General features: G+C 32.8%; 2 protein-coding genes and 1 long non-coding RNA gene across 3 annotated transcripts; 2 read left to right on the top strand and 1 right to left on the bottom strand.

Moving 5' to 3' along the window:
* On the top strand, window positions 1-2,264 carry LOC123657380 (charged multivesicular body protein 6-A). Its single transcript, XM_045592935.1, has 2 exons — window positions 1-494; window positions 1,624-2,264. The coding sequence occupies exons 1-2, from the start codon at window positions 192-194 to the stop codon at window positions 1,939-1,941; spliced, it is 621 nt and encodes a 206-aa protein (XP_045448891.1). The 5' UTR covers window positions 1-191; the 3' UTR covers window positions 1,942-2,264.
* Window positions 2,256-26,350, bottom strand: LOC123657164 (zinc finger protein 28-like). Its single transcript, XM_045592741.1, has 22 exons — window positions 25,933-26,350; window positions 25,623-25,856; window positions 25,337-25,484; window positions 24,041-24,162; window positions 23,008-23,082; window positions 21,051-21,203; window positions 18,478-18,681; window positions 17,571-17,729; window positions 16,306-16,439; window positions 15,299-15,396; window positions 15,000-15,138; window positions 13,668-13,819; window positions 11,365-11,532; window positions 10,471-10,698; window positions 9,379-9,559; window positions 8,775-8,942; window positions 6,539-6,706; window positions 5,571-5,738; window positions 5,254-5,417; window positions 4,689-4,836; window positions 4,346-4,430; window positions 2,256-4,136 (listed from the first exon to the last, which is right to left on the bottom strand). Exons 1-22 carry the CDS (start codon window positions 25,990-25,992, stop codon window positions 4,011-4,013), a joined length of 3,282 nt encoding a protein of 1,093 aa, XP_045448697.1. The 5' UTR covers window positions 25,993-26,350; the 3' UTR covers window positions 2,256-4,010.
* Window positions 7,599-8,265, top strand: LOC123657381. The gene is made up of 3 exons (XR_006743702.1): window positions 7,599-7,813; window positions 7,885-8,069; window positions 8,148-8,265. It is a non-coding gene; the product is annotated as an uncharacterized LOC123657381 (long non-coding RNA).
* Window positions 26,351-27,119: the final 769 nt, after the last annotated feature.

Raw genomic sequence — 27,119 nt, 5'->3', positions numbered from 1 at the left:
CACTAAATGGCACTGACACATCAAAGTAATAAACAGTCAGATGTTCATTAACAAAGATCATTATTTTGTAATGTAATTATTCATAATTTCATAATAACTTTTAAAATTATATCCACTAATAATGTTTTTAAATATCGTGCTTTAAATTGCTAATTTAGTAGTTAAAAATTGTACTAAGTAGTGTAAATACAATGGGTGCATTGTTTGGTAAAAGTAAAAAACCTGTTAGTAGAATAACAGAACAAGATAAAGCCATCTTACAATTAAAGCAACAAAGAGATAAGCTGAAACAATATCAAAAGAAAATAGAATTAAATTTAGAGAGAGATCGGCAATTAGCTAAAAAACTATTGGCCGAAGATAAGCGCGACAGAGCAAAGCTACTTCTTAGAAAGAAAAAATATCAAGAAAATCTTTTACAAAATGCTGATATCCAATTGGAAAAACTAGAGCAGCTAACTCACGATTTAGAATTTACCCAAATTGAAGTACAGGTGATGTTACAGTTTTGCTATTGTTTGTTTTTATTTATTTATTTCATTTGGACAAACAGTAGTTGCTACATTATAATTTTCACATAAAAACTATAGGTATTACAATTAAGCTTAAATGCGCAACATTTTAAGTTGTCACAAATTGCACAAAAAAAATGTAATAGTAGTATTATTAAAATATTATATCAACAAATTGAAATACAGATGAGTATAATTAAAAATAGATTTAGCAAGTTAAAAAACAAACATAAACAGCAAACACAAAAATCATTTATAAGTAATTAATCCCTCAGCAATCCCAAAACAACTTTTTTGAAGGCAGGTAATTTATCATTAAAAACATCCACTTTCTCACATATACACTACATCTCACACACTCTCACATCTACACTACATCTCACACACTCTCACATCTATCATATATCTTCGATCTGGCAAACGGCTGATGCAACAAACCCGAATTTATAAGCCCGCATTGAGGCAGACGACGTGGAACATGTAATTGAAACCAATTCAAGAGGGCAGGACAATTAAGTTTATTTCTTAGTATTTTGTAAAGAAATATTATGTCGTGCAGCTTTCTGCGCATCGATAGGCTGTCCATTTTGAAATGTTTTAATCTATCGACATATGAATGAAGGTGCTTATGTAATCCACCCGAAAAAGCAATGTGTTTTAGAAACCATTTCTGAATTCGCTCTATTCTGATTTGGTGTACATTATAATGCGGTGACCAAACTACAGAACAGTATTCCATGTGACTCCGTACATAAGTGTTATAGATAGCAATTTTTGTGGTTGGCTTGCAAAATAGTTTACTATTACGAATGACAAAGCCTAACATTTTAGAAGCTTTACTAATTATGTAATTCATGTGAGGTATAAACGACAATTTTGAATCAAAAATGCCCCCTAAATCCTGGATCTCCGACTTTTGTTGCAATAAAGTACCTTTCCACAAACAAGTTAATATATAAATATTACACCTAGACTCAGGCGGGAATCGAACCCGCAACCTACGGCACAGAAAGCAGGGCCACTACAAACTGCACCAAGAACAGGCTAGTCTGCTGGGGTGTTTTAGTATTAAGTATATGATTAGCTATTCTATAATTTTATTTAACTTTAGGTAATTGATGGCTTGAAGACTGGAAATGCTGCGTTAAAGAAAGTTCATGATATTCTTAACATTGATGAAATTGAAAAGATTTTGGATGAAACAAAAGAAGGTATAGAAAAGCAAAGAGAGATAGATGAGCTTATATCTGGCCAGCTGTCTGAAGAGGATAATGAAGCTGTGGAAGCTGAGCTGGAAGCCATTCTTGATGTGGAAGGAAAGTTGCCCAATGTGCCTACGGATAAACTGCCAGATCTTGTCGAAGAGAAAGAACCAGAAAGACCTCAAAGGACAAAATCTAGCTCTAAAAAGATAGCCGTGGAAGCTTAATATTTGTTTATATAGTTTATAAATCAATAAGTATATTTTATTTGTGTTTAAAATGTTATTACAGCAATATTATTTGAAACCTTTCCACAAACAAGTTAATTTTTTCCTAAAAAATCTGGATACTTTTTAATTATATACCAATTACTAGTCTATTAATACTTGTTGTCTAATCATTTTCAGATATCAGCTTTATATAAATATAAATATTATTAATTAAAAGTTTAAACCATACTTTAGTAATAAATAAAAATGTATTTTGTATTATTGCATTTATATCAATAGGTTGTTAAAATGTTTGAATAAAAAAACAGATATTCCTTTCATATTTTAATCTCATTCATATCAAATTACTGAACATAATTTATGATTTCGATACATATACTACTGTACCTAAAAAGGTTAGATTTTAAAACATAAATGTGACATCAAAGAGACTACCATAGAATACGATTTAACTTTCTGATTCACACAATAAAAAAAACCCTTATATAGCAAACGATTTAAAATCGTTGAAATCCCAATATCATATACATATTATATTTCGATAATTCAGCAAGATAACATAAATGATATAGCCTTATCATACCCTAACAAGTAATGACATATGTGTTAACTATTTACACATAAATACACACTAATTTTAGTAATAAGCTGTGTTACAGTAATCATGTAAGTGATTATAACACCACTTCTCATACTGGTGGGCCGACTGAACTACGCTTAATTCCACCATGTAACATCTATACAATCTTTACCCTTAACATACAATAGATTTATCACACTTGTACTGTACATAAATGGCAAAGAATAACTATAAAATAGAACCATTAAGAGTAGTAAAGTTAAATATATAAATCTTAATTAAATAAATTAATTTTTCTTTAGAGAAAGCAAGATCTTTCTGAGAATTAAATTTTTGCTTTCTAGTCCATATAGATTGTAAATAATAAAAAGAAAAGGTCCTAGAACTAATAGAACCTTCTACCTTTACCTTCTCATCAAATATTTTATCATCATTCAACTAGGGTTTTTGCATTTTGTTGATTTGACACACACTCAAATGAAAAACGACACCAACCACGTATATTTTTTTACAAGATTGACAGTTATTCAGGAATGTATTATGAATATTTTTAATAAATTATATGACACCAATTTGAATTTACACCTTTGGATAAGTTTTACCTTCACATTATTATAAGGAAAACATTTTTTTTTTGTGGTAACCTTTGTACACATGAATACCACGGTTATTTATTTCAATTATATTAAAACTAATGAAAATAACTAGATTTGTCTTGCAATTGGTTTCTTAGAAAAAATATAAAACGATAGAACCAACATCACTAGTTAAAATCACATAATGATTATGTCATACTATTTATCAGACTAACATAAATTAATGGTCATGAAGTGATTAACTGCAATGTTTGTATTAAGTATATTTATTGTATTGCAGCGTACTATTTATTCAATTTCATTAGCGACTTATTTTATTTTTACACTAATTTACACATATAATACAAGTTTTAAATATGTATCTGTGATTGTAATCACAGATCTCACACATCTACAACATTACAGATAATTTCTGAAAAATATCTTTTGTTTCATCTCACTTCTATTTATAAAAATGTTATAAGCAGATTTATTATTTTGTACTATTCTTTGTGCTAGGAAATATAATATGATGTAGTGACATTATATTAAAAAAAATTAAGCCTCAATACTTGAAATAGCAAATTAATATTGAATACTAATATCATATTATCATACAATACCAATATCCATAATTATTAAGGATTTTTGTACTTACGAGGATTATTCACAGATTTATATACAAGTGAAAATTTAAACATCAATTAGCTTTCATTGTAAAAATTTGTACTTAATTTCACTTATGGTGGTTTATAAATCTTAGAAGATACACAAAGAATAGAACAAATTTAATTGAAACAACTGTAAACATTTTATTATTTTCTGATTTATGCCTGTTATGAGGAATATCAGCTCTCAATGAACAGGATTAACGGATCAGAGACCTCTGAATCCGAGGTTGTTGGTTGATGCTAGTAGTTCACGGTGACTGGGTGATGAGCTATGGTTGTACCAGTATGGTGTTGGGTGCTTGCTGTGTGTGTGAAAGTGCCAGCAGGCACACTTGCTGAACTAGTAGCTGTTCCAGTTCGAACTTGCTGCAAGAGAAATTTTTAAAGTAGTTGTATATGGGTTTTAATGCAAGCAATATCGAGGGACATACCTTAGCTCTATACGCATTACTAAACAAGGATCTACCAAGATAAATAAATTTTACAACTTAGAAACAAACTTAATTTTTTAGTTAGCATAGAGCTTATTAGACTATGCCATTTATAATAAATATAAATTATTAGTTAAAATTTACCTGGGTAGATATTTGCATGACTGTGGAGCAAGGTGTTTGAGTTTGTGCTGCATTTGTTTCAGAAGCTCTACTCTCTGATGATGCTCTGAAAACAAAATTACAATCTGGAGATAATCTACAAATTTAGTTGCTTAGAAAAATCTTGTATTGAGTATTTTAACCAGCCTATTGATTTTGCTTTCCGAATCCTATGAATACTAATAATAAAATACTGATAATATTTTATAGTATAATTATAGCAAACACAAATGAATATTTTTGTAATAGTTTGGCGGATAGGTTAAGATATTGTAAATAATTTATTATTATTACAAATTTCCATTAAAAAAAAATTTAAACTAACCTTGTGTCGTGCTTTCTCTCGGGCCTCTCGGTCGTGTCTTTTTCACACTTGATGTAGTCCCCGCAATCTTCACCTTCGTTCGCCGTTTCTGTACTAGCTGCATTTTCGACGGCATCGGTATGGGTTCGTCTGTGCGATACTAGATGACCTAAAACAATAAGTATTCATATATAAGCATCAAATTTATTTATTATTATTACTATTATTATTTTTTTGTTACTTTGTTAAGATTTTATCCAGACAAGTTTAGAGGAGCGCGAAAGGACTTTTTAAAAATTATTACAATAATTAAACATTAAAACAATATCTTATTGTCCTCATGCTTTGGCCTAACATAAGTATCTAATAATATTTGTGACATTATCTTATTGTTTTATAATAATAGGTAAGTTTATTTACAAAATAAATATTAATATATACATCAGTTAGCTTTCATCAAAAACGCAAGATAATGAATGACAAAATATTAGATAACGTATGAATAAGACATAAAATATAATAAAGAAACTAATATAGCATAAAATAATCATCAATTCATCACTTTTTTTTTTCAATGAAACCTTACCTTTACACATAAATTCCTTAGAGCAGACCTCACACCGGAACGACTTATTTGTAGCATTTGCGCCCTTATTATGTGATCGCTCATGGAAAATTAAATTTCCTTTTAATGGGAACGACTTGCCGCATTCGTCGCAGCTAAAAGGCCGCTCGCCACAACTATGTGATCTGATACAAGAAATTTCAATGAAAACTACAAATAACATTCTGAATTAAAATTTATCTTATACTCTTGAAATAAAAATATTTAATTTTTTGAAAATAATACAAAATTTCTTAATAAGAAACGTTACAAAGTCAACAAAACTTGTAATAGTCTACCTCATATGGGCTACAAGGTGTTCCTTCTTGTTGAATGGCTTAGAACACACTTTGCAAGTGTGTGGTGTGTCGCCGGTGTGTTGCTTGAGATGATTCGTAAGATGCTCTTTGCGAGTGAATGTTTTGTGGCAAAATTCGCATTTATGTGGCGACTCACCGGTGTGAATTCTGTAAAATTAATAATAAATCAATAAACGCTTCACACTCAAACCTCACTAGGATTACTCTTGCAACAAGCATCAATCAGGCCACTTCAAATATTTGTGTGGTCTAACAAATATCAGCAGTGGACTGTGATAGGCTGAAGTGAACTATAAAATGTTTGCCAAAAATAAAAAAATAAAAATATGTTTTATTAGTATGTTTTTTATATGCCTTCTATCCATAGTTAGTTTAATGTTTTAGATCATGCAAGCTTGGACGCACAACTGTGTATATTATGTAATCATACATTACATCACAATTTTTGTTATTTAAATATGAATAAATGTAATTTCTTTAGAAAACTAAATATATAACTAAAAATTATACGCGTAAAAAAATATGTAAAAAATTTCGCCTTTATAAGGCTTTAAAAATACATGGCCAAGCAGTAATTTGCCCTCATTAAATTGTACATACTTTATCACCTAAGTATTTAAACAAAAATTTACAAAGAAAAAAATAGGGAAAAAGTATGTAGAGTTATAAAACAGCAAGAAATATGCTGCTCAAAAGCTAAAGGTGTTCATGTAGGGTAGTAGACCTCAACCTTACAGAAGATCACAGCTAAATGATACTGTTCTGAAGTAGTCCTGTGTTCCTGCGATGAGTTAGGTGGGCAGAGCTCCTCGAGAGGTTCGGCGATAAGTTCGACAACGCACTTGTGATGCTTCTAGTATTGTATCTATAGGTTACAGAAACCGGTTGCTATTAGGTAGGCCGTACGTTTGTTTACCGCCCTAATTGTACAACAAAAAGTCACTCACCTAACATGATTGGTCAAATGTTCTTTCCTCGAAAAGGTCTTAGTACAGAAAGGACACTTATGCGGCGTTTCGCCCGTATGAAGGTGCACATGGTTTGTTAGATGCTCTTTGCGGGAGAATGATTTTGGACAGTAGGTGCATTTAAAGGGCGTCTCTCCAGTGTGTTGTCTGAAAAAAAAAATGAAATTTAAAACTCAATTCAAAATATAGAAGTAGGCAGTCCCGTCTTAACTTTAACTTATTTTTATATAATTATTATCTGTCATAACAACATCACAGTGGTAAATTAGATGTAAAGAATTTTTAGATTGTGGATGGTTCATTTGAGAGATTTTATGTAAGAATGTCGAGTGTTTTTCAATATCTATTCCTAAAGGACAATTCTGTTGCTAACAACATACCAGAGGTGAATGTGGAGCCCAAGTATTAGGATTCAATTGACATCCTTTGTATATGGAATAGAAAGAAAAAGAAAGAAAGAAAGAAAAGTTCTTTATTGGCCATTATCATTTAAAATTTTTAATATTACAATTGAGTTAGAAGGCCAACCAGGTCTCTGCCTCAGCATTGCTTAGCAGCAAATTGTTACTGCTAAGGCGCTGCTCTTCCGTCAGAGCCTGCATCGGCGACTTCAGACGCCAAACGCCACAAGAACATAATGTGCTTAATAAAAAGAGAATATAAAATAAAAATCAACGAAATATAGACACGTAAAAAAAAAAAAAAACTTAATAATGAGAAAAAAATAACAGAAGTAACAATAAAAATATTCCAGAAAAAAAGAAAAGAAATATATAATAATATAACAGTCATACAGCCTGACTAGACTCACACAAAAGATGCTCACTCATATTTAACAGTCAAAGTCAATGTCAATAATATACTTATAGTAAATAATTAAAGAGATATATATGAATACATAAAATAAATAATAACATTAAATCAATAAAATAAATAAATAAATAAATACATAAATAAGAAAACGTATACGGAGTGCAAGCTTCTGTCAAGGCTATCACCAAAAACGCACACGTCCAGAGCGACAAAATCCGCTAACGCGAGAAAATGTCACGTCACTGTCATCAAATAAGAGTTACGACGACATATTTTGTACAAAAAATTGTTGTATTTTTGCAACGTGGTCGTGACGTGGACAATAGAATTATATGTCATGACGTGGCAGTGGTTATAGAGCGTAGTAGGGACCAGTCAAGGAGTGCAAACCCCCCGGAAACCGAGACAAAGTCCGCCCCAGCAAGTCGCGTAGACCCGTAGGTAAGTTAGGTTTTTTGCCAAGTTAATAACTGTATCTTTATAAGACGTTTAAATGTGACTCTGGATTTTAGATCGCGCATTGGGGGCGGTAAATCGTTCCAGCACCGGGAGGCCGCAAACCTGAACGATCCACGAAAGGCAGCAGTTCTGTGCGCCGGCGTCTCGAAAACACTAGTACAAGCACGCCTGGGGTACCCTCCATGCACCTTAGTCCACGCCAATTTGCCAAATAGATATTGCGGTGTGCCAGTGCTCAGTAAGTCGAACATCATTGTAGACAAGTGCATCCTCCGGCGAGACTCCATGTTCAGTATGTTCCTATTATTTAATACAGGTGTGACATGAGCTCGCGAGGACAAACCAAAGCAATACCGTGCACAAGCATTTTGCACTCGCTGTATGAGTTTTGAAGTTCTAACAAGCAAGCATGGACCATAGACGGTATCACAATAGTTTAACTTAGATAGTATGAGTGACTCGCACAAGGTTAGTCTTAGTCTCTCGCTGATATAGGGTCTAATGTTATATAGAAGCTTCAATCTATAAAAGCAGTTACGGGCGCACTCCATAATATGTTTCTCAAAGCGGAGGTCGCCATCGAGCACCAGGCCCAGACTCTTAACGTTGACCACACGCTCCACCCTTTCCCCACCTATCATTATGTTTATGGGTATGTTATCATACAGAATACTTATATATTTTTACATAGAAAATTAATTACAGGCTATAAGGAATAAAGCAAATCGGCAATCAAATGCATGCAATTAAACATATTAAGTACTACTACATAGATCAATAATTGATAAACAAATATGAAAAAATAGCTCTATGTTAATGTTATATTATGAATCTATATGAATATGAAATAAAATGTTGCAGAAAAACTTGAATTCTTAGTAAATATAAACAGTTACTATGGAAAAATAGATACTGATTTAATATCCTATACATGTGTACGTACCGCACATGAGTGATAAGATGTTCTTTCCTTGAGAAACCCTTGGAACAGTATAAACAAGTATGTGGCATGTCTCCGGTGTGTTGTAGGATGTGTTGGTTGAGATGTTCCTTTCGCGTGAAGCCGCGAGAACAATACGTGCACTTGTGAGGACTCTCCCCTGTATGCTGTCTGCACAACAGAGTACATTCCGATTTGATTATTTATGTTAATCCAATATAAGCCTATTTAGGGGAGGGAATATGAATTTAGCTCTTAGAGCCCAAATCGGAATGCACAATGCTGTGCTACTGCAAAGGCGAGAGAACTGCCCACGAATGCCGTTATGAATTCGTACAGATGAGTTATTTCAAACGTAACTACTGTATTGGAAATATGTAAATCTTACCTTGATTTTAAAATTACGCTCGTTATCATGCTAATAATAAGTTTCAATACCTGTAGCACAGCATTGTTATTCAAGGTATGTCTACTACACCTACGACAAACGTTGCATGCACTTACAAAACGAAAATCTTATATGAGTACTATAAATAATACCTTGCAAACAATTCGCTGGATATATCTGTGGAAATAAGAAATATAAAGTGGGTCTAACTATTCTCACCTTATATGGTTAGTAAGATGCTCTTTTCTAGTGAATGACTTGGCGCAGTAGTTGCAGCGGTGCGGGGACTCCCCAGTGTGCTGTCGCACGTGATTGGTCAAATGTTCCTTGCGAGTGAACGACTTCGTGCAGTACGTGCACTTGTGGGGCGACTCTCCCGTGTGCTGACGGACATGGTTCACTGAAAATAATATTTTTAGCCACAAATTGTACAATTTAAAAAGGAAATCTATGTCCGTTTCGTTCTCCTTATAAATTATAGTTAATTTAATTTATTTTCAAACTTGTGTTCTCTTTTTTTAACCGACTTCCAAAAAAGGAGGAGGTTCTCAATTCAACTGTTTTTTTTTATGTATGTTACATCAGAACTTTTGCCCGTGTGGACCGATTTCGACAAATTTTTTTTAATCGAAAGGTGGTGTGTGCCAATTGGTCCCATTTAAATTTATTTGAGATCTAACAACTACTTTTCGAGTTATATCTAATAATGCGTTTTTACTTGACGCTTTTTTCGTCGACCTACGTTGTATTATACCGCATAACTTTCTACTGGATGTACCGATTTTGATAATTCTTTTTTTGTTGGAAAGGGGATATACCTAGTTTGGTACGATGATAAGGAAACTAGGATCTGATGATTAGATCCCAGAGAAATCGAGGGAAACTCTCGAAAATCCGCAATAACTTTTTACTGGGTGTACCGATTTTAATAATCTTTAATTTAATCGAAAGTTTATGTTTGTCATGTGGTCACATATAAATTTTATTGAGATCTGATAACTACTTTTTGAGTAATCTTTGATAACGCGTAGTTACTTGACTATTTTTTCGTCGATCTACGTTGTATTACTCGTCGATGTAATTGAAGTCGGTTTTTTTTTTTTCGTTTGCAAGCAAACACAATTATGTACAAAGTCTTTCATTAGAATGTGAATAATAAGACAGAGGACAGATCATGTTAAAACAGTTCTACAATACAAAATACCGCTCGAAGTCATAGCCGTACAATAAAAAAAGATTATAGACATATGATGAGGAAACAATGAGATCAATAAAATCATACACGAAACTTTGTGTTCGAAATATACACACCAAGATGATCTTTCCTTGTGAAAGCCTTGGGACAATATCCGCACTGGAACGGTGTTTCGCCCGTGTGCTGGCGGACGTGGTTGACGAGATGTTCGCGACGCGTAAAGGATTTCGCGCAGAAGTTACACCTGTGAGGGGACTCGCCGGTGTGTTGCCGCACGTGGTTCAGTAAGTGTTCCTTGCGGGTGAACGTCTTCGAACAAAAGTCGCAGCGGTGCGGTGTCTCACCTGCAAATAAATTGTAATTATTTATTTATTTATTTACTGACACACAACAGCATAACATACTAAACATTACATACGTGTTCATGTACATAGTCCGGTATGCATGCCAGTTACGGGTGCGTATATTACTAGCATTTGAAGACATTAAATAACAGTTTTGGAGTTGAAGCAGATTATTAAAATATAGTAGAAGTATAACAAAAGAAAAATATTGTAGCATAAATGTCAAATTAAACATTATATTTATGTGCAGAAATATGCGGTAAGATTTTTTTTTCAAACTTGTCCCTGAATCATGAAAAATATTAAGATCTTTAATCGACGCGGAAAATCGATTGTAATTATAAGAAAAACGAAACAAAAATTGTTAGATAAATCTTAATTCGCCTTAGAGCGCGGTACTGTGTATGTGTTTTTGTAAATTAATCAATTTAATTCTAATGATATCGTTGTTTTGTTCTGCAATTGCAGCAAATATATAAAATATGTTAAAACATAACAATTTGACTGATTTATTTTACTTATACCATATAAAAAAGCGCTGTTACGCCTTCTCACACAGTAACTTATTAATACCAGCTCAACACACACATAGGACAAGCGCGGAAAGGATGATGTGAATATTATACTGAAATTTCGAAACTTAAGCAGCATCAATAAAATACTGACCCGTATGCCACAGTATGTGATTGGTGAAGTGTTCCTTTCTCGTGAAGGACTTGCCGCACAGTTCACACCTGAACGGAGTGTCATTTGTGTGTGATCTCATATGGTTCACTAAATGCTCCTTCCTAGTATACTTCTTGCCGCATATTTGACAATGGTGCGGCGTTTCACCTATTTTTGTGGGGCAGAAAATAATATGTTAACAATCAATGATGCAACTATGTTACGATGGTAACACTTGCAGATTACTTCATCGATATATATTTATTTATGTAATAGGATAATTATATGTTAGTAACGGAAATGAAATGATTTTTGAAAGACCGGTTTTTCGAATTTAGTTGAATCATTAAATTGTTCTCTTACTTTCTGCACCACTAGTACTAACCTTTTGGCTTTGGTGCAGGCATGGATAATCCCGACTATATACATATCTACGTACATCGATTTTGGATATTTGAAAATGAAAAGGATAAATGGATGCTAAACCAGTCAATGTAGTACTACACTAGAACATTTATTGGAAATAATAAGAACTACAAAAAATAAAATTGAAGGAAAAATGTAAGAAAGACATATTTCACATGCTATTGAGGGGAAGGGCTGCATAATTTTGTTTTAATTTCAAATAACACAACACATTTAAAATTAAAGAACCTTAGAAATAAAATAACAGCTGACCAGAATAGGGAAGTTATATTTATGTATCTCTATGTATATAAATAAATAGCAATTGCATATTCATTAAAATCATGCATAAATTACTAAATTAGTTAAACAAGTCAATGAAATTAAGATTTTAAAGCTAATAAACGGAAAACTATTAATTTGGAAAATAATTTTACTGTCATAAAACCTAAACCAAATATTACATATTAAAAGTTTTTGTTATATCTTTCGAGGTACCAGTAATATAAATCCCTAATGCATTTTACGCAGTTTCGAATGGGAGGAAATAATTGACCAAATTTGTACCTGACTCCCAGACCATTAGGCAAATTTTATTTATATTTATACTAGCTGTGCCCGCGACTTCGTCCGTGTGAAATTTAACAAAAAAGTTATTGTTTAGTTCGCAGAGTTGTAAAATAAATAAATGTCGAAATTAAAAAGTAGCCTAAGTTACTCCTTAATACATCAGCTAGTGAAAGTCCCGTCTAAATCGGTCCATCCGTTTCACAGATTAGCCGGAACAAACAGACAGACGGACAAAAATTGTAAAAAATGTTATTTTGGTATATGTACCGTGTATACATCCATATGCATTTAGTAAAAAGCGATTATTTTAATATTACAAACAGACACTCCAATTTTATTTATTTGCATCGATTGATATCTTGGTAACTAAAATGTTAGCAAAATTATTTATTTTAATAGAACAAGAATTAATTTTCATGGGTTTTTAATCTCCATCCTACATTCTAAAATGTGTTTTTATAATTTGTGTAAACAACACTAATTTCAGGACCGATAATCGAATTGAATTAAAAACAAAACTAAAATTAACCTTTCGCTAAAGATGGATGCAAACTATCGTAAGTGTTTGATAGTCGTTTGAAGTGCAAAATTAAGGCGCAAAAAAAAAACTACATTCTGATTCTTTATAAATATAGCAATAACTCCATAGCACTAAATGAAAAGTTGTTGTATATATTGTGCAAATTAATGAATTCAATGAGCGTTGTCAAGGGGCCGTCTATAAAATACGTGACGCGGTATTTTGGCGTACTACCCCTTTGTCACGCCAAGTCATATTTTCCATTGCGGGTTGGCGGATTTATTCACTACTATATGAGTAACGATCGCTACCAGGTGTACATGATAACAACCGGGACCGACGGCTTAGCGTGCTCTCCGAGACACGGTGGGTAGTCCCACAAGGACTGCACCAACACCTAGACCACGGTAAACATCTGTATGGCCAATACAAATGTTTGTCATGTGCGGGGATCGAACCCACAACCGCCAGCGCAACAGCCACCTCGTCGCCAACGCGTGTCTGTAAGTCACATTTTCTGTGACCCCCTAACAGATATTACGTCAGAAAAGCTAAGGCATTCCTTCATAAATTATTTATTATAGAATAATAATTTATTTTGAGCATATATAAAATAAAACCTTTCTCTTGTCATATCTCGTCGCGCCAAGCAAAGACCTCCCCCCTATTCGCGAACTCATTTTCCGGACCAACCCCCAAGTAGTCGGACCGTGACGACTACGACCACGCTAAGCAAAACTGGGGAGCATTGCCCCCTGGCCCGGTCTTCGACATATACACCAGATGAGATAGAGGCGCGCAGGCGTACCGGTGTGCCACATGACGTGGTTCATGAAGTGCTCCTTGCGCGTGAAGCTCTTCTTGCAGATCTCGCAGCGGTGCGGCGTCTCGCCCGTGTGCTTGCGCACGTGGTTCACCATGTGCTCCTTGCGCGTGAACGTCTTCGCGCAGTACTGGCATCTGTCACACACGACCTCGTTTAATATATATATATGTATGTATATATATATTCTATATTGCACTTTAAAAAAAATCATAATTACAAATCATTTTTACAAAAAATGCTGGCAAGGGCGAACTTATCTCTGTAAGTTATCTCTACCAGTCTGCCCATGGTGGTGAGAGATGTTATCGCGGGACTCATAAGCGCATTTGTGATAAAGTGAAAAAAAAACTGAACAAAAAGTTAAAAAATAATAAAAAAAAGCCATATACTTATTTTGCTATATATACATTCAAAATTAGTGATATAAAATACATATATACTTAAATACATACACAGTTACATGCACATATACATGCGTACATACCCACATACATACCTACACATATACATACATAAATACATAATTATATCATGTATCTATCTATTCATATCTAATAGCATATTGTTTTCTCATGTTTACGCGAATTTTACTCATTATAATTAAACGACTTTTTCGGATTTTATCGCAGTTCATTAGGTTTTTACATGCCCGACGTTTTCGGATAATTTACAGCAACTATAGTCACGGGAGGACTGTGTCCTCAAATTCGAAAAAGTCGTATCACTATCTTATAACATTCACTATCTTATAACATTTTCTGTTCCTAAGGTAATTAACGCTAGTGTTATAGTTAGCAGCCGGCTGATATAGCTAAATATATATATTTTTTAATAAATATACATGGAAATAATACATATATAAATACGAATATTTAACCTAGATTCAGGACCACTTTACTGTTGATGTCGCAGTCATTTTTTTTTAACATAACGGTAATTGAAATTATACAGGTTTTCCCAAAAACTGCTGGTGATACGACATACATATCTGAAAGGGTTTACAGGCTGTAAATTACAGCAATGCATCCTATTTGAAATATTATATCTACACAAAGTCTCACCTGAAAGTCTGTTTCCCACCGCATTCATTTTTCAAGATAAAAATCATGTTAAGATTTCATTTATTCAATAATTTTGCTTATGATTGAATTGTTTAGCGAAATGGATCGTTATTCGGATATAGAAATCAGGCTAAAGTTTTGCATTGCACTTATTGACAAAATTATCGATCATAAGACTGTCGTAGTTTTTTCCACGAATTTTAATACTTTAAATGAAGCAAAGAAAACAACAATGAAGTAATATGGTAAATACTTGTATGGCGTTTCTCCAGTGTGGCTCCTGACGTGATTGTCTAGATGTTCCTTCCGAGAAAATGTTTTATGGCAAGTAGAGCAAGCGTATGGTTTGTCATGTGCTAACCGTTTCGCTTGGCGCTCGGCAGGGTCGCCGGCTGTTGACAAATAAGTACATCCATATAAATAATAAGTTTTTAAAGTACATTTCTTGTATTAAATTTTTACTTGTTTAACTATTCTCTTTTTATTCTATAGACAATAAATAACAGTTCAGTTTATTTTTTTTTTCAGTTAAACAAAAATATTTATGCTTACCAAGGTGACATTTGCCGTGTTTTGATAGTTCCACAGGATTAGCGAATGCAGAACCACACACTTGACACGTAAATGGTTTACTTTCACCGTGATAGCGCCTGGACAATAAAACCATATATTATTGATACACTTACTTATTCTTCACACACATACACACACACACACACACAGACTATAGTTATATATTGATTTTAATAATTGAGTCTAGAATGTTACGATGGTTTTTAATATATTGGTTCATAAAATTAATATTTTGTAAAGCTTTTCTAAATGTCATCACAACTCGAAAAAATAACCAAGTAAACCGACTACTAAAATAGATAAGTTATTCATTGTTTTCTGTTTTTCTACTAGTAGTTGTTATGGATCAAAGTTGTCCGAGTTTATTCTATATACTTTTTATATTTTTATAACTAATAATAAGTTAATCAAAGAAACATAGTTTTTGTAAAACAGGTAAGCAATATATAATAATAGTAACTGTGAATATAAATTATTGCAAATGTTTACTATTAAATGAAAATAAATTTGTTATCATTTTGTTGTGCAAAAGATTGTAGTAGTATAATTGTGTCTGCTCGTAAAAGACAAAAACCGACTTTAATTGCATCGACATTAATACAACATAGGTAGACAAAAAAATAGTCAAGTAAATACGAATCATTAGTGATAGCTCAAAAAGTATCCTCACATCGTCATAAATAAACTAGGATATTATGTACAATCGAGGAGTGTATGGATAGGTTAGGGTTATTTTTTTTTTTTTTTTTTTTGTAAACGAAACTGTCGTTAAATGTTGTACTTTTTAAGTTAGATAGATTAGGGTTATTTTTTTTTTTGTTAAACGAAACTGTCGTTAAACATTGTACTTCTTAAGTTAGATAGGTTAGGGTTAAATTACACTCCTCGATTGTACATAATTACCATGAACTAAATATAAAAATCACCGAAATGAATGCAAGTGAAGCAGTAATAGGCGAGCGTAGAGTCAGCAAGTGTATGGGTACCTGTGAACGATGAGCTGGTAGCGGAACTGGAATATCTTCCCGCAGATGTCGCAGGCGTGGTGGCCGGGCGACGCCTCGGCGTCCGCCAGCGCGGCGCTGGGCCCGGCGCCCGCCTCCTCCGCCTCGCCGACCACCTGCCGACGGCCGTCGTATCGTACACACATAACACCAACTTCTTATTCAATTCCTCTACTATACTTGGCAACGCTTTGGAATCGTTTACCAAAAGTGATCCAAGAAAGCACATCAATTTATACTTTTAATCAGGAACCTCTCGTAATAGATATACTATCAATGTATGTATTTATTTATGTATGATATATTTTATGTATGTATCTATTTTATGTATGTATGTACATGTACATATAAGTGTGTATGTAGTCAAGTATGTTCAAGTATGTTTATAGATTTATAATCATTATTATTAATCACTCTTGCACTTCTGTGCCCCGCGATAACAGCAATTCTTACCACCATGAGTAGACTGATAGAGATCTCTTCTGAGATAATTTCGCCCTTGCCAACTTTCTTTGTAAATATGATTTTACTTTTTTCTTTTTTTTTAAGTGCAATAATGAATATATATATTTACAATCCGCACACCTACACCGACACAACACTGTCTCCTCTGCGTCTAAGTTGCCTGGAAGAGATCGCTCTTCAGCGATAAGGCCGCCCTTTGTACCTTACGATACTTTTTTTTTATCAATCTGCTATGTATTGTTTCTGTTTTGGTGTACAAAAAAGTGTATTATTATTGTTGTTGTGACTATCACTTTTAATACAAGAAACTACATCTTTGTAGAAAAGTAATTAAATTGACTATAACATAAATAGTGTGTCGGCTCCGACACACAAATGAAGTTAAATTCTTAGGAATGATTACCGTGATATTGTAATTGAAGTTATATCATACAATTAATAATAATTTGTCAAATTAATGTTCTATTTAATTTATCACTACTAAACACTACTTCTATTTTAGCCTATCGCAGTCCCTAATTTATCGAATTATTATTAAATAGATGATCCGGTGAACTTCATATCACCTACATATATTTATAAAAAAAATATGGACAAAAGACCCTCTGAACACACCTATATAAATATTTGATAAACAAGTGACAATTTTTTTGACAAAAGACATCAAAAGTTTTACAGCTAGGAACATTTTGTATAGGAAAATTAATTTAGCATTGATCTGTCGTTTTCAGTATTTTTTGATGACACTTCCTATTCGTATTTAAACAGTAAGGAAAAATTACCTTTGCTTGTGGCTGGCCCTCAGAATTGAGTTTTCCAAAGACTTCATGATAAGCAAGCAGTTGCGAAAGGTCTTCTACATTGACTTTATACATAGCGTGAAGATCGTGTTCTGTTCCAGTCGATATCTTGACAACCGCGCCCTCCATCCCCATTGCACTCTAAATAAGAAAAACAGAAAAAAATGTGTAGTAAATTTTCGAAACAGTATAAGAGTTCGCAATACGAATTGCTGTAATTTCTAGTTCTACAGTCATATAATAAATATATACCTATATAGTTTACAATTGTTACGAATTTGTTATTAAAAAGTCTAGCGATATAAAGGCATGGCCTGTTTCAATCGTTACCGTAAAAAATGTTTGAATGTCGTTTTATGTACTATATATTTTTTTTTTCATTTTTATAAAAACTATACACATACTTTCATATTTACGGGATGTCCCTTATCATTGAAAAATTTAATAGTAGTTGAGAAAGCTAAAAATTTTCAAGGGGTCGCCTATTCCCCCCCTCCACTGGTGATATCTGGTGAGATTTTAGACTAATTATTCAAAAACTACGTGTATTTTCTTGTGCAAAGTATATTGAAGTTTATATGATTAAATTTTGGGAAATTAAGCATTGTGATATACATATACAGACAAACAACAAGGTTGCAGGGTGTTCGTTAGTTGTTTTTTTTGCTTTAGAAGTCTTAAGGAAAGAAAAATAAATACACTTGATATATCGTTATATCTTTCTCCTTCTTCCTTTTGATATTTCGTGATTTTTTCCCAAACCCTTTCGAACCTCGCGTGAGTAATAGACGCGTCTAAAATTTCAAGAAATCTCACCAAAACCTTTCGATGAACCAGTGTAAATATCGAAGGAGACGACAATTTTGAATGAAATACAGATGAGAATGACCTTCAAGTCGATGCCCTTGATGTCCTTGATGTCGGCGGGCAGCGCGAAGTGCGCCGCCTCGAGCTTGGCGCCGGCCTTCTCGTCCTTGACGAGCGGCTCGGCGGCGCTGGTCTCGATGGACGTGGTGCCGTCCGCGTTCTGCGTCACGAGGATGTTGGCCGGCTCGCCCGTCGCCTGCTCGATGCGGACCACGCTGTCTATCACCTGCCACGTCGACGTCGCGGTTCATACACTTTTTTATAAGCTTTCGTTTCATAACGCTTCGGCCTGTAATATCCCACAGCTGGGCATAGGCCTCTTTCCCCATGTAGGAGATATATTCTTACTATGAGTAACGAACGCTATCAGGTATACATGATAACGACCGAGACCGACGGCTTAACGTGCTCTCTCCGAGACACGGTGGGGAGAACCCCGAGAACTAACAACTTCTTGATAAATATAAAATATAAAAAAAAAAAAAATAAACATGCAATGTTTGTTACGGTGGAATCGTGCAATTCATTAGTTGTATGACGTCATTCTAAATTCAACTTGACGAAACACCCAAGATGGCAGCCTAGCTATTTTTAGTGCACACCTACAATATGGGTATCAAATGAAAGGGATGGACCTACAATATGGGTATCAAATGAAAGGGATTGCTGAGAATAACTCGAAAATAGGTCGAAGTGACGTCATTCCAAATCCAATATGGTGGACTAAGTTTTTTCTGCTTTTCTACAACCCGTTAATGAAATGAAGACTTGTAGAGAATACCAGACTGAGAACCCCGTCTAGTGACAAGTAAAAAGTAAAAAAAGGATTCTAAAATAGCAATTTATAACAGGATATATATATTTTTTTTTATTGTATATAAATAACACGGAAAAAATAGTCTTCTGTTAAAACATTAGTATTTCTTAAACATTTTACTATTATTTATTATTGGTTTATTAAAAAATATTTGCTAAAGCTTTAAGAATTATATCACAAATTTAGGTCTGTTCGGTATAGTAAAAAAATAAATAAATAATGATAATCAAAAGAACAATCGATTCGAACGATCGTTCGATGTAAAGTAAAAAAAAAAATACCATAATTAACGTATACAACCCTCTTTCCTATTAGACTAAAGACATTGGGTTAAGTAATTTGTTGTAATATTTAATCAGACGATGACATTAATAGAAAGGCGATGTCTAACGAGACACTAGCGATTAGAGTAAAACAATAAATATTGTTATTTAGTTAAGATTATAGTTATTGCATAACACTGGGTATTACCTAAGTTCGTAATGTATCTAATGTTAGTGTAGCAATTTTGTAATTGTTAGTTGTTTTACTAGCATGGCTCTTCTCTGGCGAAATAAATATTTTCATTTCCATTTACTCTTATTTGTAGTTATTTCTCTGCTGCGTTATAGACTAGTCCATTGGTGCAGTTTGTATTAGCCCTATTTTTCTGCTCCGGGGGTTTCATTACTGCCTGAGTCTGGGTGTATTATTTCTATGTAGTTTTCGAGAAAAAAATAATATACCATCAGTCAGCTGTTACCGTATAACACAAGCATTAAGTTGCTTACCTTCGGAACAGACGTTATACGTAGATATTATTAGCATTTTAATTTGTAATAATTGATAAATTTGTAAAAAGGAACAGTACAAAGATACCGACACCATCTTGCAAATGGTTTATATTCATTTACGATTAGTCAGTCACCATCTTTATTATCTGTTATGTAGGGTAGTTACCCAATAAATAATGTTATCATTATTATTCAATTCAATTATATTGTTTTGATTGTAATTTTATAAGATTGTAGTGTTCTTACGTTATTATCAGTTGTTGATGTACTGGAATAGCATAAAGATGGTGACATTGTAATACTAATGTTCTGATTGGTCAGTCACCATCTGTATGATCTATTGGCGGGATTGTTGTCTTCTAAATATGATAATTTGTAAGTGAAGAGGCAGTTATTATTTTATTATTGTGCGGCTAACGTTGCTACTCGTTAAGTGGCGTATAAGTGATTAGTGTAATAACTTGTTTAATATAGTAAAAAGAAATGTGTTTCATTGAGTTTTTTCAGCTATGTTCTACAATATTTACTATTCAATTATTTAGTTAGTAAATACTAGCGACCCGCCCCGGCTTCGCACGGGTGCAATGCTGATACTAAATATACTACAGAATATCTTTATTTATAGTATGCAGCTAGCTTATAGCATGGTTATTAACGTAATAACAACAACATCTCAATATGCGACGTTAGATTACACGTTGTTATAGAACGCGTTGAAGAAATAAAGGTTCACTGCTCGTTCCCCATAGGTGATAGCGTGATAATATGTAGCCTATATGTTGACCCGACTTCTTAATAATATTCGTGTAAAATTTGAAATAAATCTATGCAGTACTTTTTGAGTTTATCCCGGACATACATACAGGCAAACAGACAAAAATTCTAAAAACTATATTTTTGGCTTCAGTATCGATTGTAGATCATACCCCAAGTATTCTTTAAAAAAAATATTCAATGTACAGTTTTGACTTTCCTACCATTTTATTATATGTATAGATGAATAACCTGGTGGTGTCCCACAATCTGCTGCAGCTGGTGCACGGTGAGCGTGTTGTCGGCGGGCAGCTTCAGCGGGTCGTGCAGCTCGTCCTTGTCCACCAGCTTGCCGCCCGGCTCCACCACCGTCACGATACCGTCCTCGCTGACCGTCAGCTGGATCTGGTGCAAAAATTATACTTTATACTACACAATCGCATCGAGTTCGATTCTACTGAGCTACTTAAGAAACTATATTTATTATTCCTTTTAGAAATATACAGCATTATTGTGTTTTGTTTAGTTTCAATATATGGTAGTTGGTTGTTTAACTTTTTAGCTTTGTAAACTGTATTAGTTAGATTTATTATAAGCTGTAAGCTATCCAATAATAAATAAAAAAATATTATATTACTATTTAAATAATAATATAAATTTTACGTTTTAATTTTAGAATTTTATTGTTTTAATTAATTATAATTTGAGCAATTTCATAGAACATTTTAATTTTTAAATATCATAGTAACAGTTTTTAAAAAGTAAACTCCATTCGCGTGTCGAAGCTGACACGTGCACTTTCTTACGTTAAAATAGATGCTAAGTTTTCATTGTAGTGTACTCCAGAGTGCCTAGTGCGAGTTTGTTTAATCCGTCTCGCAATAACGGGCGTAAATTTTAACTTTATTTTGTATGGAAAATTCGGCATTTCAACCTAGTTCTCGCGTTAGCCGCTAGATGACTCTGTATCGATTGTATCGTATACTATTCTTTATCGTCTAGGCTGCAGTGTTTAAATTCCCATGCAAAATAATCTTCACTATAAACGCGTTTCTCTCATGTTTCTGTGAATAAAACTCGCACTAGGCACTATGATGTGTAAGGTGATTGTGTAATAATTTTCTTCAATTTAACAATTTTTGAAGTAAAACTTATTTACGCACTCTTGACTTGGGAAGTAATCGGGTGAACGGAAGTTGAGAGGGAGATATAAGATAGTGAAAATAGAAGGTAGAGTAAGTTTCGTAAATTAGTGTAAGAGCTAAAGTTTTACTTTAGTCGTTTGGTCTAAAGCATATCATATCTATCCATATCCTATTACATATAGTTCGTTTATTTTATTGACTTATCGTATTTTCCTTTTTTTTTCGATATAATTAACAGACAATTTGTTCTATCCCATTAAAAAAAATATAGTCTCCAATTTTACAAACCAAGTGAATTTAAAAAGATGTTTTTAAGTTGCCTAGTGAATTGACCTCATTTGATCTATATTGACATATACGCATTCGCATGTAGCCTGTCACATCTCACTGTTGGGCATAGGCCTCTTCTTCATGTAGAAGAAGAATTGGAGCTTAGTCCAACACGCTGCTTACTGCGGGTTGGCCGATATGTTCCTTACTATGAGTAATGATCGCTATCAGGTATTTATTATTTCTAAAGTTAACAAAATAAAGTAACATATACCAACAAATTTAACATATGACAATTAAAAGAACATCTGTCTCAACAAGTCTAATAATAGAAATAGTACGAGCATTTCTTTTAAATAGGCGTACTGTCACATCGAAGCATTCAATGTAATATAATAAATTTAAATATACAAAGCATTCACTTACCTCACTGACCTGATGTATAATGGTATGAAGCAGCGTGAATTCAGAAACATATGTTTACAATGGAGTATTCAATAAACAATTGCACACAATCGTACAATCAATGCATAATGTTATAGGCAAATATATAAGACATTATAAAGCTCATTATTATGTTAGTCCTTAAGCAATTAGTATTCAAAATATGTTATTCAATAGGCTGCATAGATATTGTTATTTAGACTTTTATACATAGTTGTTATATTTATCTAAGCTATTATATATGCTCTGCTTATTACAAATATTTACAAATATGTTTATAACAGTCGTGAGGCCATATTGTCAAACAAATGAAGCACAAAAATACCATATCTTAAGTTAGTTAAACAAACCTGCTGATTAGAATGTTCTGGACGAGCAGCAGCCATCAACTGTTGCTGCATGATATGTTGTTGGGAGTGATGACCCTGATGACAGAATAACTTTATTACAATATACTCTGATACTAGCAACCTCTGTCCGTCCAAATTTTTTTACACAATAATTAATCACTGACATCATATAGTAAAACCTACTCCGAAACACGCTGCATCTTATGGTATCAGTATTATTCGATCAGTTCAGTAGTTTTCGCTGTATAACCGAACAAAAAATCAGCTCTCCATTTATTAATATATAAATTACAATTTCTTATTGTTACAGTTGAAAATATATTAGTTACAATTGATTAGTACTGAATTGTGAGTCTGTTTATAAATAGACATACAAGTATCAGCTATTCTTCAAGTTATCTCAAGTATTTCTTCACTGTTCAGTATGAAGTGAATTTTTACACTATCACATTTACATGTGCTATCATTCATTGGTCCCACACACAGTTATATAGTATTTTATTATAAAAATTATAGCCCATATTTATTATTATGAACTAACACAAAGATCTTTATTTAAAATTGAGTTATAAAAAATATTAATCTCTTTTCATGTAACATAGATTTTTTATTACTATAACTTTTTATATTATCCTAAAGGAATATATCACATTTTTCATTAAGATACATAAAATTCTAATATCAACATTGTTAAAGAATTCCTATAGTTGGTAGTGTTCAACAAATGTCTTATCTAACTTTAAAGTTACTAATCTAAAGATAAAAATAGATAGAAATTGAAATGAAATTTTAGTGCAACAAATTTCTATATTCATGCACATTGAACTACCTAACTAAACAGCAAATGTTCCAGTAGAACACATGCAAAATAGCCAACAAGATATACTTCCTATACGGTGAAATTTTTTTTCATATACACCTAGTTTGTCAAACAAGCGTATGGCTCATCTGATGGTAAGCAATTACCGTAGCTTATAGACTAAGACATGCAGCACTAACTTAGAGATTGGTAATGTGAGCGTCAACGTCATACAGCATTCGCGCTAGTAGGAGTGACGGCGTGATTTACCATATCAATGTTATGTTGTACAAACTCGACCCGATTATTGGCTACCTGCGTCGCCGCGCCGCCGTCCGCGTGCGCCACCAGCGACTCTGCAACACAATGTGCATTCATGGATATTTGGATTTGTATAAATATTAATAATATTTAGAGGATTTATACAGAGCGATTTTCTTAAAAATATACAAACACACTATTCCTAAAGTAAGCAACTTTTTAAAAATTAGAATACGTAAAATAAAATTAATTAAATTCTGCAAAAAAATATAAACTAAATATGGAATGTCTATAACTGGGTATAATTAGTAACATAAATAAGGACATAACATAATTAAAATATTATTAAAAAACAGTATTATAGTACTACTATAATAAGAACTACATGCGCTTGTTTTAAAATAGACAAGATGAATTAAAACATTTCATTGTAAATTTAACTGCCTACTTGTACACGGTGCAAGAATGTTTACACTATATATTAAGATATTACTGTTGTTGATGAGTCAATTTTTCAAAATCATTTGTCATCCAAGTATCCAAGTACTACAGTAAATAGCAAAGAAAAAATCTCAAGGCTGATATAGTGATAAAAACTTTTTAGATTTTTTTGTTAAGAAAAATTTGTTAATTTGTTTAAATGAACAGATCTCAAGAACTATTGGTTTGAAATGATTTTTTTTTTTGTGTTAACCATTTACCAAAAAGGCTAAGTTATGTAATATTTTTGTATGTTTTTTTTTTTTTCAAAATAATGCAGGTGATATGCAGGGCACAGCTAGTATCTGATATTGTCATATGCTAATGAACTTATTGTTAACAAAATTTGATTAATTATTCTAAGGATTTCTTCTTATATACAACAATCGGCAAACTAGCATATGGCTCATCTGATGGTAAGCGATAGCATGTTGCAAACCCTACCCCTAATCATCCAGCTCTGGTCACCTTACTCACCACCGGAACACAACACTGCTTGAAAGCAGTATTATTTAGCTGTGATCTCTGGTAGTGGGTAGTCGAGGTACATCCCCAGTCAGGCTGCTCCAGATTTTGAGCAATATTATTCCTGCTTTGCCCTACCTCAGTTAAATATGATTTTATTCAAATTATTAATTCAATAAAAACATAGGTAACATAGTTATCATATATAAAATAAATTTAATTCATTTTATGCATATATTTGAAAATAATTAATGTTTGATTCTTAATAACTTATTAACTTTAGGTGACTTTTTGTTTGAAGATAGATGAATACAATTTATTTACCATGTCCTTGTGTTGCTTGATTAGCAATTATTTGAGACACAGGTATTTGTTGCCCTGCTGCTGAAACAGTAACTTGTTGTTGTCCTGTATGTCCTAATATTATATTAGGATCTCCGTTGAGTAGGCTTGCATGTGCCTGACCAAGATCCTGAAATATGTATATTAATATAAAAAAACAAATATTGTATCTAATTTACACTAAAATATTAGTATTTAGTTTTTTTTTTCTTTTTTAATTTAACAAAATCATGTATTTACACAGTTATCTATGACACAACATTAGTACCTGAACAGGTTTTCCATTTTCAATTCTGGCACCTGTTGGTAAGCCATACACAGAAACTTGAGGTATAGGTCCAGGAAACAAATTTGTAAACACCCAGTATTTAGCCACGCTTGACAAAGCAACGTTTACCGCCGCTGAGTTAACTCTTAAGTCAGTAGCAGATGTTGTCGGAGTCAAATTATTGGTTTGACCCTGCTGTTGTTGCTGTGATGATTGCACTCTTTGATTCTGAGCCTGTAACTATCATATATACAGCATTAACCCTTGTTTAATTCACTAAGATGTCACTAAAAACAAAAAAAATGTGAACCTCCGAATTGCCTGAGGGTTGGCCACCACCCGTATTTATATTGTGATGATCGGGATTCATTTTCAGTCCTTTTTTAAATTAGAAATAGCGATCACTTTTAAAATTTATAACATCAAAACAGTTTTTATAATTTCACGTATCGGCATTGTCATAATTTGACTGTCATCGAAATGGAGGCGCGGGGGACGCGACGGGCCGCCATTATAGAACTTAGCACACAATAACATTTTCTCAACAAGCCTTGTAACAGTAATTTTTCAGTCACAAATAAAGTTATAGTAGTTTAAACTTTTTAAAAATGTCAACAAATCAATTATCCACTTAGTAAATTATTATTTATAACGATTTTAGACGTAATTACTTCACATTATCATCATTTTTACACATATTCACGATGGAGGAGGAATGAAAGTTTGTCAAACACAGCTTCGCCAACATTAAATTTTGAGAACTAAATCAAGTCAACTTCATGACTTTCATTTTTAATAACGTACTTACAAAACATATAAACTTAATATTTAAATAAAAATAATTATATTGTTAATTATAATTGCATATACATACACTATAAATTTTTTAATTTATTATTTGAGTTATAAAGTATTTAATTTGTGTTTCAGTAGTGTAGTTTTAAAATATTTCAACAGATGGTTCTATACGTAGATAAAATACTATACTAATTACTATAGTATATTATAGGTACTGTTCTAACAATAGCAGTACAGGCAACATACGAAATCTTATGACATGTTTATTTCTTTTTTAAAAGCGAAAGTATTTTTGAAAAGTAAAAAACTTACTGCTACGATAAAAGATATAATTTTTTTTTGCATATAATAAAGCTTTTTTGTATTTATTTAGTATTTTTTTTATACACTGGAAACACTAACCGTCGCCATTTTAGTATGTTTGTGCACTTATATACAAATTTGGATATTTGCACTTTTTGAAATGTTTATTATTTATATATAAATAAAAATGAATCTTGCTAAGCGCATAACTCGAGAACGGCTCGAGCAATTCGGCTAGCTTATTTTTTTATATGTCCCTTAAGGCCCACGGAAGGTTTTAATACTTAAATATATATATATATATATATATATATATATATATTTAGTATTAACTTTGGACAGAACGAAGCCTGTCCGGGCAGCTAGTCTTTAATATTAATCACAAAGGTCAAGGTT

The sequence above is a fragment of the Melitaea cinxia genome, chromosome 10 (assembly GCF_905220565.1).
Source record: "Melitaea cinxia chromosome 10, ilMelCinx1.1, whole genome shotgun sequence".
NCBI lineage: Eukaryota > Metazoa > Arthropoda > Insecta > Lepidoptera > Nymphalidae > Melitaea > Melitaea cinxia.
Note: the sequence above shows the minus strand (reverse complement) of the source record. Positions and strands in the feature narration are given on the sequence as shown.